The sequence below is a fragment of the Equus caballus genome, chromosome 23 (assembly GCF_041296265.1).
Source record: "Equus caballus isolate H_3958 breed thoroughbred chromosome 23, TB-T2T, whole genome shotgun sequence".
In the NCBI taxonomy this organism is placed as follows: domain Eukaryota; kingdom Metazoa; phylum Chordata; class Mammalia; order Perissodactyla; family Equidae; genus Equus; species Equus caballus.
The window spans coordinates 33,998,438-34,014,166 of record NC_091706.1 but is presented as its reverse complement, the minus strand read 5'-3'; the positions used below and the strand labels follow the sequence as shown (position 1 = coordinate 34,014,166).

Genomic DNA, 15,729 nt, shown 5'->3' with positions numbered 1-15,729 from the left:
AAATACCTTCTCTTAAAAGCTTTGCCATCCTTCTCCCAAAGAACCAAAATAGAGGAAAAGTTGCAGTGAAGATACATTAGAGGATTGGTCCAAGACTGGCTGTTTGTAGGTATCTGAGCCTTTACAGCAGGGGCTAAGTGAGCTGAGAATAATGGTAGAGAGCCGACTGAGCACACTCAGGATGAGTAAGGAAAAGAATTAGTTCAGGCAGGGACTAGCAAACTCAGGAAGTTGAATGGTCAAAGGAATGAAAATGTTGAGATAAAAGAAAAGCAAGCATGGCAGTAGTGAAGGAGTGAGACAACTAGAAGAATTGGAGGAATGAGCAAAAGGGATATACTGGAACTTATTGGAATTTCAGATGTAGAACAATTCTGGGGAATGACAGAGCCCAGGAGGTGGCCCTGGGAGTGTTTCTATAATGGAATCAAGGCCATTGATTTGAGAAGGTGAAAAAATGGTAAGACAGAGTGTTGGCTAGATTCTAAATATGGGTGTTAGAAATCAGCCTACAAGACAGCAGGAAAGAAGGGTGGGGCTAAAGACTGAGTCAAATCACCAGTCCCTCAGTGGGAGCACTTTGGAGGTTAACGGCTCCTCCCAGCTGTGCAGTTGCCATTGGGGTACATCTGTTTGGTTGTTATCCAGTGTGAAGTACCATTTTGTTTTCCTAAATAGAGCTGCCTATTGAATTATCTTTCCAGGCATATGAGTAGCTTTAAACCAAAAAGTGTTGCATATCCTAGTTCATTCAGGGCTGGAAAGCCTGGGAAGTTCTTAAGAGAGAATTACATCTTAAAGTTGGCATGCATTCCAAATTGACCACGAGGGGTCCATGCAGTGTTGCATAGTAGGTGAGAAAAGGGGCTGCGTCTGCTCAGCATTATTCCCAACAACAGCAAGATTGGTCTGTCCTACTGCTGGGGCTCCTTGCACTGGTCTGGATATAGCATTGTTAAAATAGTGATATTTCTGTGCTCATTGGAAATTCGCTGTGGCCTTAAGTCCCTCAGAATCTTGCCACCTGAGTAGCCCCAGCCCCTTCTCTGGACTCCTGGGACCCAGGGCTGCTTTATGGCTTTCCTGGGGCCTAAGCACTTTTGCCTTCTTTGGCTCCTTCTTCCATTAAAAAAATAAATTAATTAAACAGTATATTTTACAACTGCTTTAGTATAAAGACAAATACAATCCAAGTTGGATTATATTCTTTTTGGAGGGGATTTAAAGGCTTATTAAAGAAATATACTTCTTAGGTTATATTTCTAATTGGCATTTTGTAAAGATTACCCACCTTTTTTCCCTTCTTTTACACTGTCTCCTTGCCTATTTATGACTCTGTTATTGTCTTTTAGGCCATGTTATATGAACATCTTATTGTTAACCCTCTTGAAATTATTACAGATATACTAATGAATGTTATTACACAAAACTAAAGCATATAATAATCACTTTTTTCTTGGAAGTACTTTGGACTTGTATACCCTATTTTAAGCAAAATTTTCAGTGTAATAGCTACCATTGGTTTCTGTCCTGAGATGTTTATGGATATTAAATTACCAGCATCATTTCCTGGCTTAGCTATGAGCCTCTATCATTTAATAGAGTTAGTTTTTCAAAATGGCATCTGCATTTTTTTTATTGTGGTAAAATATATATAATATTTTAGCCCTTTTTTAGTGTGCAATTTAGTGGCACTGAGTATGTTCAAATTGTTGTTATATTCATTTTGAAAATTCTGATTTTAAGAAAAATGAAAACATTTTTGTGGCCTCCTGAAAGTCCTGTGAGCCCTAGCCACCTGTGCCTCATGGCTGAGTGGGCCTAGCCTGGGCCTCTGGAACTTTAATACCTGCTTGACCAGAGGCCTCCAAGAGTTGTGCAGTCTGACTGGATGGTGGGTACTGATTGATAAATATCAGTCATCCCAGACCACAATGCACCTTGGCTAGGAGTCAGAGGTGGATAACATCATTAGAAAGCCTTTGTTGTTCAGTTAGGCTCATTCACATTAAAGACACTTCCCAGAGGCTGGAATTACCTTTAGTTTTCTGCTTCCTAGGATGGGATGCCTACCAGGGGCCTTGAAAAGAAAATAAGGGAAAGAATGGCTTGCTGAAAAGCACTAAGAGCTGGGACAGAAAGTGAATCGAGAACAGACCGAGGGCTTTGTAGGAACCATCACGTGTCTGAACTACATTAGCTTTCATCCCCACTTCTTTTGAAGTCCCTTTCCTTGTATCTTTGCTCCATTCTGTGTCCACCTGATCTTCCATAATTCCATTCCACCACAGACAGTCCTTTTATTTTTCTCTTGTTCTTTTTTTGTGTGTGGGGGTTCTCTTTTGAAAATATATTAGCATGAAAAGTTGTGCAATGTAAATCTGGCCACATGAAATTATCGTGTATAAACCTTGTAGTCTAGAATAAAGTGTGGTTTTGCCAAACTTTTTTCCAGAAAATTAAGGCTGAAATTTAACTAGGTAATGTTCCAGACTCCGTGATGTGTCTTTATGACTTTTATTTTTGTGCTACTTGTCTTTGTACTGCATCTTATTATATCTACTATTTAATTTTCTCCTTTTTGTCCTTTTAATGTTCTGACTCAATATCTACTAACAAAAGAATAATGGCCATTTGATAAATGTTTGTTTAGTTTATTATGTGCTATTGACTAACATGAAATGAGAGAGAGTTTTAGATTCTTCTGCAAATGAGGTAGTTGTTGGGGGTGGAATTGGAGAAGAGGGAAGGGGTCATGTGATTGTACCTAGTATTTTTTGATCAATGTCAAGGTGTTCCAAAATGCTGCTAACCAGCATTAGTTAACCATGGAAACAGCCCTCTCTTACTTGGTTCAGAAGTAGAAGGTGGCCTTCCTGACCCTAAAACCATACCTGAAAGATCTCAGTGTGTGTCATACACATGTGTGCTGACCTTGTATGTATAGATGTAGGCGTGATTTTATAGCTTACAGGCAGACACTTCTTGTCCTGAGTCTCATGGCATTCTGCCAGCACTAAGGGACCACATTTTCTAGGCCCAGTTTCAATCTTAGGATCTCCTGGCAGTTGCTCCTATAGCTCCATAGGCTTCCACAGCTTCCCTAGCTGATTGGGATACAATAGGATTTGTCTTTTTGGGGGAACTATATAGTTGCTGATGGGTGAGTAGAAGGACGGAAGGAAGGAAAGATCTCTCTCCTTCTCTCTCTCTATGTATATACACATCTTTATATATGGAGAGATATATATACAGAAATAGAACAAATAGGGATAGATATGATAGATGATAGCTATCCTTCCTATCTATCATATATATCCATCTCCTGTTGGTTCTTTTTCTTTGGGGGATGCTGACTGATAAAGACAGAATAACTTTATTAACTCTTTGGCTCTCAAATTCTACTATTTGATTTGTTTCTCTTGCATTGATCCTGTCCCATCCTAATAGTTGTTCATGACTAAGTAATCTTTTTGATTAAGGACATTGGCAGACATTCAATTCAACTCTACTTGAAAACTAGGAGATAAATATTTTAACTCCTGCTTATCTCGTATGTCACCAACAGTTGACAAACTGTGGGTCTGAATTCTCAGGAACTCAGATTCTTAAGTATGTTTTAGTGTTGTGTCCTTTTAGTGGAAAGACACCAGTTTCCTCTTAAACTATACCTTTACCTTTGAGGTTAATTGTCCATGATCTCTGTTTTGTTTCTATGTCAAGTCATAAAAGCTCAGTTCTACTTCAGGAACTTGAGATTGTGGGAGATTTTATTTTCTTCTTTTTGATTATCGTTAGTTTCTATAGTGAACATATTTGACTTTGTAAAGAAGAAAAAACAAAAAATTTAAAAATAGAGAACCCTGGGCCTCAGATTTATACCTAACTACACCATTATAAATATAAAAACAGGTATCCTCACGTAATGTAGACTGAGGAGTAAGAAAAATAATATTTGTGTTTCATATGATTAAAATGATACTACCAATCAAAATTGGTGCATGAGAAAGAAAAATGTGTCAATAGCTAAGGTTTAATAGTGGATTGCTTAGCTTTTGATGCTGGCCATTCCTAAGTTTATATGATGTTAATCTTTAAAAGTCAGCTTTTTTGATGAAGTGATCGTTCATATAGAGCTCCATATTTTTCTTCATGATGACCGGATTCACTAATGATACAAATATTTAGTTTTATATCAATAGCCCAAACTTCCTGGCACTTACCATGACTATTTTCTTTTAGTTAAATTACCTGTATTTGTTACAAATGCTTTCCTTTGTAAATTTTATTAAATAAAAAGGGGTAGTAAATGTTTCTTGAATTTGTAACAAAAATATATCCAACTAGTTACATGTTCATTATAGCTACATTGCCAATTACTCTATGTCTGTAATGCAGTCATTGGGAGAAAAAATATCCAGTAGAAATGAAATCATTTTAAAAGTAGTGAAGGAAATGAATGAAGGGATCTGTCTGAGATGCCTATGTCCCGTGATCCCCAGGGTTCATGAAGTAGATTTGGCTGTAGAGGAATTGTTCTTTTCCTCCCACATCACTGTGCATGTGTGCTTAGAACACAGCCTTATTAGGGGAAGGCAGGTCTTCAGTCAAGTGCATATAAGTGCTAAAGAATTTTGTATATGATATGTAATGAAAATAATGAAACAAAATACTACAGCTCTCTACTTTTATATCTACTTTCATTCCATCCAATGTGACATTCACATAAATAAGCCTGTCACCTCAAATACCTGTTTAAGAGTAAATGCAGTACCCCAAATGAGCACACTTACAGGCATGCTAGGGAAGAACAGTCTTTGCTGTATGAATGCCAGGTGGCTAATAGCTTTCTCTAATGGTGGACACAAGCTTAGTTTGCAGTGACTGATTTGGCCAGGAAACATTGCCCCTTATACATTTTTATGGATGATCTGGATGAAGGAGTTGAGGCTATGCTTTCAAATTATCTTATAATATTAAATTAGGCAGAGTTACTGATGTTCCATAAGGCAGGCCTAAAACTGAAAATAACCTTGAACAATAAAGCTATCAAAAATAAACTGTCCTAAAGAAAAAGGATGAAATCAAATAAGAGTAAGTGTAACCATGGAACAGTACCTTGGAAGATTGGGAAAAAGTACGTGAGGACTGGGTATAAGGTTGCCTAAGAACATCAATGTCATTTTATTCTGGAAAAGGCTTTGGGAGATAACGGTGCTTAGAGTAAGAATATAGCACCCAGGGGGCAAAGGGGGTGGGGTGGGGAGCGGATGGGGATCTAAGAGTAAGATACCCATCACTTAAAGATACAGTGATACATCTTACTGACATAAGAGATAAAACCATATTGTTTGTCCTTCATAATGAGGGAAGGTCAACTGGGGGACCCACTCATCAAGAGGACCCTCCTGTAACATACTAACCTGTCTTTCCACGATCTGTTAAAAAGAAGAAGGAAGAGAAAGAGAAGAAAAGGAAGGAAGAAGTTTTCTTAACCTTAAAGCAGGTTTTCCACGTGGTGATTCTCTTGCTCCATCTCTAGTGTTGCCTGTTTCCACAGGGCCCGTCTGCCCTCAGTGTTCCTTTCTCTCACACTCTTTCTTTTCCATCTTTTATCAGGATGTTTCATTCTGCTTTCTCAACACTACCCTGAAAAAGCACACTCAAAGATGATGGGATTGATTCTTACCGTTGGTTGTATTTTGTCAGATCTTGTGCTCCAGATGCTTCTTTGAAAGTGAGAAATTGTTGGCTACAACTGCATTCTTCCACCTCCCTCTCCCTTCAGAATCTATGACGTTGCAACACTCTCTTCTTCTCTGTCCTTCCTGGCTTCTTTATGGACCCAACCATGGGTGTCTCTAATAAGATTTGGATCCCAGAACAATGTTCTTCTCATTTTATACAATCTCAGAGAATTCATCCACTCCATGGCTCCCCAACCATCACTTTTTTGGGGTAACTTATTTTATGTAATTTCAAACTTGTGGGAAAGTTCCAAGAGTAGCACAAGGAGCTCCCATATAATCTTTACCCAGAGTTACCAGTTGTTTACCATTTGAGAGTTGGCCGGAGACATTGTGCCCTTTACCAGTAAATAGTTCAATGTGTATTTCCTAAGCACAAGGACACTTAGCTATGGTAAAGTTTTTAACCTTAGGAAAATTGGTACAGTATAATTATGTAATCCACAGTCCATATGCAAATATCATCCATGATCTCAATAATGTTCTTTATAGATATTTTCCCCAGCCGATGGTCACTACTGTGCATAGGGCATTGACCTCTGTCCCAGCCATCTGTCCCACAGCACCACCTTCCAAATAAAGATTTTATACTGTCATCTAAGATTAAAAGTATCTAAAATGGACTCATCATTTCCTTCCTAAAACAAGTCCTTCCCCATCTCCATGTCTTTCTTATTCTTTTTAGTGGTGTTAAAACTCTCCCAGCCATCCAGGTTTGAAGCCGTGGATCATCTTGGTTCTTTAGCCCCAGTTAGCCAGGTAAGTCCTTGAAGTTCTTCCTGTGAAATGTCTCTTCCAGTCCGGCTCTACATAAGCCATTGTGTGCTGATGCCCACTCGTTCCACACCTCAGATATATCCTTCCAGTTGCCCTCATCTCCCTGAAGGGCTCAGAAGAAGCCTGCAGTGGCTGTCCTATGTTAAGGGAACTTGTCAGAACTCAGGATCTGTGTAGCACAGAATAGTGGGCCAGCCAACAGCAGCATGTGGTAATTCCTGAATCTGTTTCTATACACAATTTCTAAACGCTTCTTCCCACCCCGACTAAATAGATGTTGAACAAACATTTAAATATTACGTTAGGGTGTTGAAAATATAGCAACTGACTGCACCTCACATATGCAGAGGAAATGTGTCTAACTAATAACTGACCTTCTTCCTGAACCTGCCACCAGCGGGAAGACACTAACTCTTCAATCCATTTAAAGCTTAGTCTGATTCCATAATTTAAATAGTTCCTATAGGCAGTGTTTAATTTCCTTTAAAAAAAATTCACATTCTCAGAGATCTTCTCCCATCCCATTTGCAGAAAAGAGCTAACATAGCAGAACTGAGACTGCTAATCGTTAAAAAGCCTGCTTGCAAGGTTGGCCCTAGTTGGCATCTAGAAACTTGGCTTTCGGGATAAAAATTCCTTAATAAGAATGGTTCTCTGTGCCTAAACTGTGCAAACAACGTGGTTTATGCTGAACACCTGCTTTTCTTCTGGGAGTCTGGAATTTTGGTATGTGCGAAGCAGAGACTGCCTACATGACCAGCCCCCAAGAAAACCTTGGCTACTGAGTCTTTAGAGAGCTTCCCCAGCATTTCACAACTCGTTGCTGGGGCATTAAGTGCATCCTGTGTGACTCACTGGGAGAAGACTCTTGGAAGTTTGCACTTGGTTTCCTCTGGACTTCAGCCCATGTGCCCTTTCCCTTTGCTGATCTCGCTTTGTAGCCATTTGCTTGACTAAATCATAGCCTCAAATACGAGTATATGTTGGGTCCTGTGAGTCCTCCTAGCAAATCATCGAACCTAGAAGTGGTGTTGGGAACCCCGATACAACTACTTTTCTCCCTGTGGGAGATTGTTATTTTCTCAAAATGGCAGCAACATGTGCTGCCATCCCACATGCTCCTACAGAGTGATTTTGACACTCTTTCCATTGAGAGGCAGAGTCCGTGTTACCACCTCTAGAATCTGGGTGAACTGTGGCGATGGTGGAAATGATGCTATGTGGCTTCTGAGGGTAGCAATTCAACTACTTCCTGGTTCTCTTTGTGCCATCCTCATTCTTAGAATCCAGTTACTATGCATGAGGAAGCCCAAGCAACCATATGGAGAAGACCTGTGCAGTTGTTCCAGTCAACAATGCCAGCTGAGGTCTGAGCAGATAGCCAGAATAACTACCATTTAGAATGAGAGAGGTTTCCAGCCACAGCCCATAAGTCACTTCCAGCTTTCAAGTCTTCCCAGATGAGACCCCAGACACTATGGAGCAGAGAGATGCTGTCTTTGCTGTACCCTTTCTAAGTTCCTGACCCAAAGAATCTGGAAATGGCTATTGTTTTACGCCCCTATCAATGGGTTGGCTTGTTATACAGCAGTAGTAACTGCAATTCTCCCTAAGATGGCATCCAGGTATATGGAGAGAGGGATGTGATTTAGCATCCTGACGCCAGAGGACAAGAGTGAGGTTTTTTGTACGGTGTTCTCTGCCTGTTCTGGTCTCCGGGGTGGTATCCCTAGTCCATCTGGTTGCCCTTTTCCTTGCCAGCATCAGTAGCTAAAGTCTGTAGACATTGTAACCTTCAGTCTTTTTTTGTTTCTCTCTTTCTGGGCTTGGTTGGAGCCCAGATGGCATGTTTAGAATGACTCAGCCTCATTTCCACTCCCATAGATACTGTAGATCCCACAGAAACCTTCTGTGACTCCCATTCAGTCCAAGTTCCAGTGTTCTGCTCTGCAGCCCCTGTTAGTACTCCCCTCTGTAGATTTGCAGCTACTTCAGGATCTTGTCTTTTTTTTTTTTTTTTTTTAAGATTTTATTTATTTATTTACTTTTCCTTCTTCAAAGTCCCCTAGTACACAGTTGTATATTTTAGTTGTGGGTCCTTCTAGTTGTGGCATGTGGGACACTGCCTCACCATGGCTTGATGAGCTGTGCCAGGTCACGCCCAGGATCCGAACCAGTGAAACCCTGGGCTGCCGAAGCAGAGTGAGTGAACTTAACCAGTTGGCCACGGGGCCAGCTCCAGGATCTTGTCTTGCCACAGGATACCAAAAGTGGCTCAGGATTGATGATTCTCAGGCCTCCTGCTGCCTGACCCTGTTTCTCCACCTGCTTGGGTAGGGCTATGCTGCAGGCAAATGAAAGAGCAGCCTGAGAAGTGCTCTGTTTAAAGAATTCTCATGAGGGGTGGGGGCCAGGAGACTCTCTATTCCTTTCTGCCATTATTCTTATGTATCTTGTGCACTGCTCTCTGTCTAGGTCAAAGGGACTCTGCCTGATTAAAGTCTAAGGATGGGAAAATTGGGAAATACATGGGCTCTTTCTGCTATCCTACTTTCTCCTTTTTGCTTATTTTCTCCTTCCTACAATTCCCCAGACAGACTCTTCTCTGTCTTCCTGTTACCACACAAAGGGCATGATCTGCTCTCAGCAAGACAAAAGGCAATCGTCAAGAGGCAAGATGGTGGCAGAGAAGAGATGTTTTACTATAGCTTGCCAGCAAGAGGGAAGATGGCTGACTAATGTCCAAAAGAACCATCTTAAGGGGGGCACAGAAACTTGAAGCAGTTATATAGGCCAGTGGGTTATAGGGGAGGGGATTAGGAATGTTGACCCTCTGGTGTTACAGACTGGGAGTTGCCACACTAAATCTTTCAGTATTCACTGATGATGGCTATCAGCATAGACTCTCTGTTTGGGGGGTCATCACATTCCTAAGGAACTCAAAAGAATGAAGTTATCGGTCTTATTGCAGCGGGGAGATATATGCACTAGCAGGGGTCATAAAATCTATGAACAGGTAGATCTCCTGGAGGGTGCACATCCAGCTGGGTTAGTTAGTCAGAGGTCATTCAAAGTTACAACATGGTCTCTTTTTTTACAATATGGCTTCCCTTATGTCTACCTTGTGTTAAGCCGGTTTCATATCCATTCCAACTCTTAGTTAAGCCTTAATGGCAAAGGATATTTTTTCTAGACATTTGGAGAACTCTATAATCTGAGTCTTGCTAAAAAAAAATCATATTTTGCATGTTAGAAGGTGATAGCACTTTACTGTTGGCTTGCCATTTTTTCTGAAACAAATTTTGATCTCCCCTTAGGCAAATGGGTAACTACACACAGTGAAGGGGGAAAACTACTAATAATTTTGAAATGATTACCACCTGTATACTTCATTTGAGTGGTACACCAAATTACTTGCTAGTCCAAGCCTCCCACCATCTCAGTTTGGCCTTGGGTCTGAGCCGCAGTCGATATCAAGGTCCTGTAAGGTGTCTGGTGCAGCTGCTTTCTTCTATTCTACTTTGTGCCTCTTGTATTAAACTTTGAAAAACGTACTTGCTCTGCTTTCTTATAATGATTATATCCTCCAGGTTCCTAATAGTTTGTTCTTAGTTTTGAAAACCTGCTTTGTTCACCTATTCTATATTTGCATCCTGCTGATTCCTGATTATATGCTTAGTCGTAAATTTACTGTTTGCCTTTACTCCTACTATTTATGTTTGCCCTGCTCCCTTGGTTTTGACTCATTTCTCTTCTGACTCTCAGTACCTCAGTGTTTCAATATTGCAGATTATTCAGGTATACGTTGCTTAGGATGCTTCTAGTAGGTTGTACAAAACCCATCTCAAGCCAGGTCAGACAATAAAAGTGATTTATTGGCTCACATTTTTGAAAAGTCAGGCTTCAGGAAGGATTGATGCAGCAATGTCGTCATACTTCTTACTGACTCTCAAATCTGCCTTTTATGATGTTGGTTTCATGCTAGACTGGTCATAGGAGGGCTGCCAATAGCAACCTGAGATAGATGCTCCCTCATTTATGTCCAATAGTGGAAAAAGTGTTTCTTTCCCCTAAATCGTTGAACAAAAATCTTGGGCTTAACTCTGTTTGGACAAACTCACGCCACATGCCCAACACTGAACCAATCACCGTCACTGAGAGTAGAGTGAGATTATCCTGATTGTCTTAGGTCAGTTAGATTCGCCCCTAGAGCTGGGAGAGGGGCAATCTACCTAAATTGTGTGGTGGCTACACAATGGGAAATGGGAGAAGTGGAATCAGGGTGAGCTGGAGTCACCTCTTAAAGTTTGCACGAGCTGATTATGCTCACGTCTTCCCAACTCAGTGTTCACTGACTTCGCTTTGGTAGCTTGAAGTCACTCATAGTGGGAATATTTATACCACAGAAATTGGCAAATATTGCAAATAAGTTATGTTGGCTTTTGGTTTTTTTTTTTTTGCCAGGAGAGCTGGTTTACCAATACAACTGAAAATGGGAGGTATTCAATTTTGTGTATGGTAATAGGCAACAGTCTCTTAACCAGTTTTCCTAACTTCAGATTACTCACCCCTACTTAGCCACTTTTTAAAAATAACAGCTTTACTGAGATATAATTCACATGCCATAAAAATTCACCCTTTTAAAGTATACAATTCAGTGACCTTCAGTATATCCAGGGTCATACAGTCATCACCACGATCAATTTCACAACATTTTCATCACTCCAAAAAAAACTCCATGCCCTTTGTATTAGTCAGGTTTCTCTACAAAAATAGAACCAATAGGATATATATATGTGGAAATAGATTTATTATAAAGAATTGGCTCACACAATATGGAGGCTGAGAAGTCCCACAGTCTGCTGTCTGCAAGCTGGAAACCCAGGAAGGCCAGTGGTGTCATTCAGTCCAAGTCTGAAGGCCTGAGAACCAGAGGACCAAGAGCAGGATAAGACTAATATCTCAGCTCAGGCAATCAGGCAGGAAGGAGCTACATTCTTCCTTCCTCTGCCTTTTTCTTCTATTCAGACCCTCAATGGATTGGAAATGCCCACTCACTTTGGGGAGGGCAAACTGCTTTATGAATCTACCAATTCAAATGCTAATTTCATTGGAAATACTCTCACAGACACAACTCAGAAATAAGGTTTAGCTAAATATCTGGGTGCCCCCATAATCCAGTAGAGTTGACACATAAAATTAGCCATCACACTCATTAACAGTCACTCCTTATTCCTCCCCCTCCCCATCCTGTCGCAAAGTTACTTTCTGTCTCTGTAGACTTGCCTATTTTGGACACCTTATATAAGGAATCATCAACGTGTGATCTTTTGGTTTAGCTTCTTTCACTCAGCAGGATGTTTTCAAGATTCCTCTATGCTATAGAATCTATCCGTATTTTATTCCTTTCATTGCCAAATAATGTTTCATTGTGTGGATAGACATTTTGTTTACCCATCCATCAGTTGATGAGATGTGAGTTGTTGAAATCCAATTCTAATCACAGTTCCGGAACCCAATCCTTACCACCTTCAGTCTTTAATACCTTCTGCTGCCGGAATCCTTTTCCTAAAACATCACATTTAATCTTGTCACTCATCTTATCAAAATAAATCATCCTCTCCGCCTCGGAGATGCGAAAGGAACACGTTGAACTTGCATTTGAAGCTCTCTTCAGTTTCACGAGGGCTGGGGTGGGAATGAGCAGATCCTGCCTCCCTCTGGGGGGCAGTTTGGGCCAGTGATGCTCAATCTCACTTAAAGGGCCTCTGCCTGACCAAAACCAAACAAACACACAAACCCCAAAGAAATAGAACCCACCAACAAAAAGCAGAAACCCAAACTGCACGAAAAGTGACATGGATATTATGTAGCTTTAGGATTTTATTGTTTGTATTTCTTTTCATCTCTTAATTATTAAGAATTTCACGAGGGTCCTGGAGGGATAATGGATCTTACAGTCAAATAGCTAGTTGGCAGTCCTGGCTGAGTTACTTAATATCGGCATTCTTTAAATTCTCTCCTGAGATTTTAAGCAAATGACCTTTTCTTATGTGTAAAGTGGGAGTAATAATTCCTACGTCAGAGCCGTGTTATGGATTAAAAAATATGAACACTCAGCTACCGTGCCCAACCCGTAATAGGCACTCAGTAAATACATAGACACTATAACGATTGTTATAATTGAACATATGGTTAAATTTTTCAGTTATCTTCAATAAAGTCAACCTAAGATTAGAACTATTTGGGTGTTCTTTCATCGTTTTATAGTTTGGGTGATTTAATTTCAATATTGTCTTAGTGCTTTAAAATTAGTACCAATTTAAAGCAAAAATTAGATAATCAGTTCAAGGGCTTTATGTTCCTCGTCTACCATTACCCTTGATGTCATCTGAAAGAGTCCATATTTCCTTTGGGAAATGGTCAATGATAGTGTCTCATTGTATTACAATAGAAGCTTTCATGAAGTGATCTAAGGATATATGCCTTAAACATTATACCACATCAGACTGAGGTAAATTCTCACAGGAATGAATCTTTGAGCTTTACTGGCAAGTATGACTTGATAGCAATTACTAAAGTTATATCTGAAGATATTATTCTTTGGAATAATTATAACATTAATTTTAAAAAAGTATGTAATGATAGCTTGTTTTGGTCTTATGTAGATGATCATAAAATTTAAATTGTTCTTTATGCTGTATATTTATGGTTTAGAAAAATTTTAAATGTATAATAATTTATCTTTTTACTTTTATAAATAAAACAATTATGAACTACATTCTTCTTTCAGAATTAGAAGTACTTATAAATGCAATAGCCATTTTTTTCATTGAAACATTTGAAAGATTAAATTAATAAATTGTTTGAAAATTAAACTTGGATCATGATAATGCTAACACATTGAAGATCAACTTTTGTAAATCACTCCTTTTTACATATTTCAGCCATTCAATTTTATTTCTCTTTTTTTTCCCCTCCCCATAGGATTATCCTTGTCAAGATGATTATTCAATAGTCCACAGAAAATGTCGTTCTCAGTTCACAGATCTAAATGGTTCCAAAAGATTTGGTGTCCACACTTGGCATGACGAGAGTGGGGTTTATGCTAATTCTTATGTAAAACAAAAGCTCTTCCCATTGACTGGTGGTCCTATTGTCCCCTTTTTAAAATAATGTATGGAATCAGATTCTCTAACTAATGAAAGAATAAGGGATGTAACGCTTGAAGATTTTCTACCCTAATAAATGCAATGGAAATGTTACTTTAGTAGGTTCCTTTAAAAACAAAATCTTGGGCCCAGCTCCGTGGCCAAGTGGTTGAGTTCGCACACTCCGCTTCAGCTTCGCCAGTTCAGATCCTGGGCACGGACATGGCACCGCTCATCAAGCCATACTGAGGCGGCATCCCACATAGCACAACCAGAGACACTCGCAGCTACAATATACGACTATGTACTGGGGGGCTTGGGAAGAGGAATAAAAACTAAACAAAGAAGATTGGCAACAGATGGTAGCTCAGATGCCAATCTTTAAGAAAGAATAAATAAATAATGGTATTTGTTAAAAAAACAAGAACAAAATCGTACATTCTAGACCAGTATGTATACATCCTTCTTTTCACAAGCTACTCTGGTACTTTCCAAAGTTTAGTATGTGTAGCACTCAGGGTATACAACGCAATTCTAGATGGTACTTGGTAGAATTTTATTTCATTATATTTATGGACTGTATATTTATTTTAATTTTTATTGGAAAAATGCATAAAGCTAGCACAATCAAGCTTATGATTGCTTAGGATGTGGCTAATTTTTAAAAAGTGAGCTAATTTAAATTCCAATTTTAAGTGATAAAAATATAAGCGGTATTTAGATTTGCCATGAAATTCAAATGGCTGAGGTTTGGGCAACACTGGCCCTATAATAACAGTGAGTGTGTGTGTGTGTGTGTGCGCGCACGCGTATGTGTGTGTGCGCGTGTGTGCATATGTGTGTGTATGTGTATGTGTGTGTATATGTGTGTGTGTGTATGTGTGTTGGGGGGGAATGTCTATTTATGGACTTTGATTTATCTATGGTAGCGACCTGAACTGTGATTATTTATTCAGTGTAGTGTTTGCCCTTTTTCAAGATAATACTTTTTGTGTGTGTGGAACAGCAGAAATGCAAACAGAACCTTAGTGAAACTTTAGGGTTTTGATGGGAAAGTCCAGTCGTCTGGTGTTAGATTTAGAAGAAATCTTATCAATTATTTTGACTTACCCTCCTATTTTACAGATGAGCAAAGAGAGACCCAAAGAGGTTTAAGTAGGTTGCCCAGGGTTAGATAAAAAGTGCATTCTTTTGATCTTTTGAGTCAGTTGACTTTGAGGTACATTTGAACTTTTATTTCTTCTGAGAACAGGGTTAATTATTTGGTCAGCCTAGCTAAATTTACTCTCATTATTTTTCTTTAAAAAAATAAATTCATCAAATAGTATTTCATGATAAATGCTAATTTAGCACAGCCTCCAACTCTCGATTAGCAAAATATGGGAAAGATTATAAGCGTTGTGAGCAGAGAAATGGTAATTAATAAAGAAAATGTGGATATGCCACGTAAGCCTTCACCAGCAGTTTTACTATAATTTCTTGCTGCTTTAAAGTATGTCTCTATATAGACACACACACACTTATATATTTTATATGCATAAATATATATATTACATATGTATAACGTTAATTCTTTATATATTGCCTATTCTAGTGGATACCTACCTAGAGTTACCTTTCCTCCCACAGACTACAAATTCAAGTTTAATCCCTCCTAACGCTCATTAACGTATCTAGGGGGGACAGCTGTTTGAAGAATGCAAATCTGGATGTGAAGCTACTCATCATTTGATTTTTTTTTGTAAGGAAATAGTCTTAATGGCCATATTATTACCTTTGAACAATGCCTAGTACTTGGAAAATAAAGTTCAAATTCATATAGGAATTCTATATTGTCACAATGACTAACATCACATTTTGCATACATGACCTGGGTCTGCCGTGAGAGATCAACTTAGAAATCTGCTTTTGTTTGGTTAGCAGGAGAATGAAATAAGAGAGACTGTATTTAAACTAGTCACGTAAAATGGTGAATTGAAATAAACACTACAGCCAGGGAATTCCAAGTATTCAGTTGCTATCCATGAGTGAATGAGTAAATGTTGGCTCAATGA

The 15,729-nt window shown here is 39.2% G+C and overlaps 1 protein-coding gene across 10 annotated transcripts in view; it reads left to right on the top strand.

The window, feature by feature from the left end:
• CFAP95 (cilia and flagella associated protein 95) overlaps positions 1-15,729 on the top strand; it is a 138,084-nt gene that overhangs the window by 54,690 nt on the left and 67,665 nt on the right. For 2 of the 10 annotated variants that reach the window (XM_023627234.2, XM_001490101.5), the window contains one exon: positions 13,512-13,789. The exons of 6 other annotated variants lie outside the window; for them this stretch is intronic. In XM_023627234.2, the coding sequence (XP_023483002.1) occupies positions 13,512-13,542 (31 nt within the window). In that variant the 3' untranslated portion in view covers positions 13,543-13,789. Of the gene's footprint in view, positions 1-6,432; positions 6,507-13,511; positions 13,790-15,729 lie in introns of those variants that run through there. 2 more of the 10 variants (XR_001379671.3, XM_023627229.2) reach the window with 2 other exon arrangements.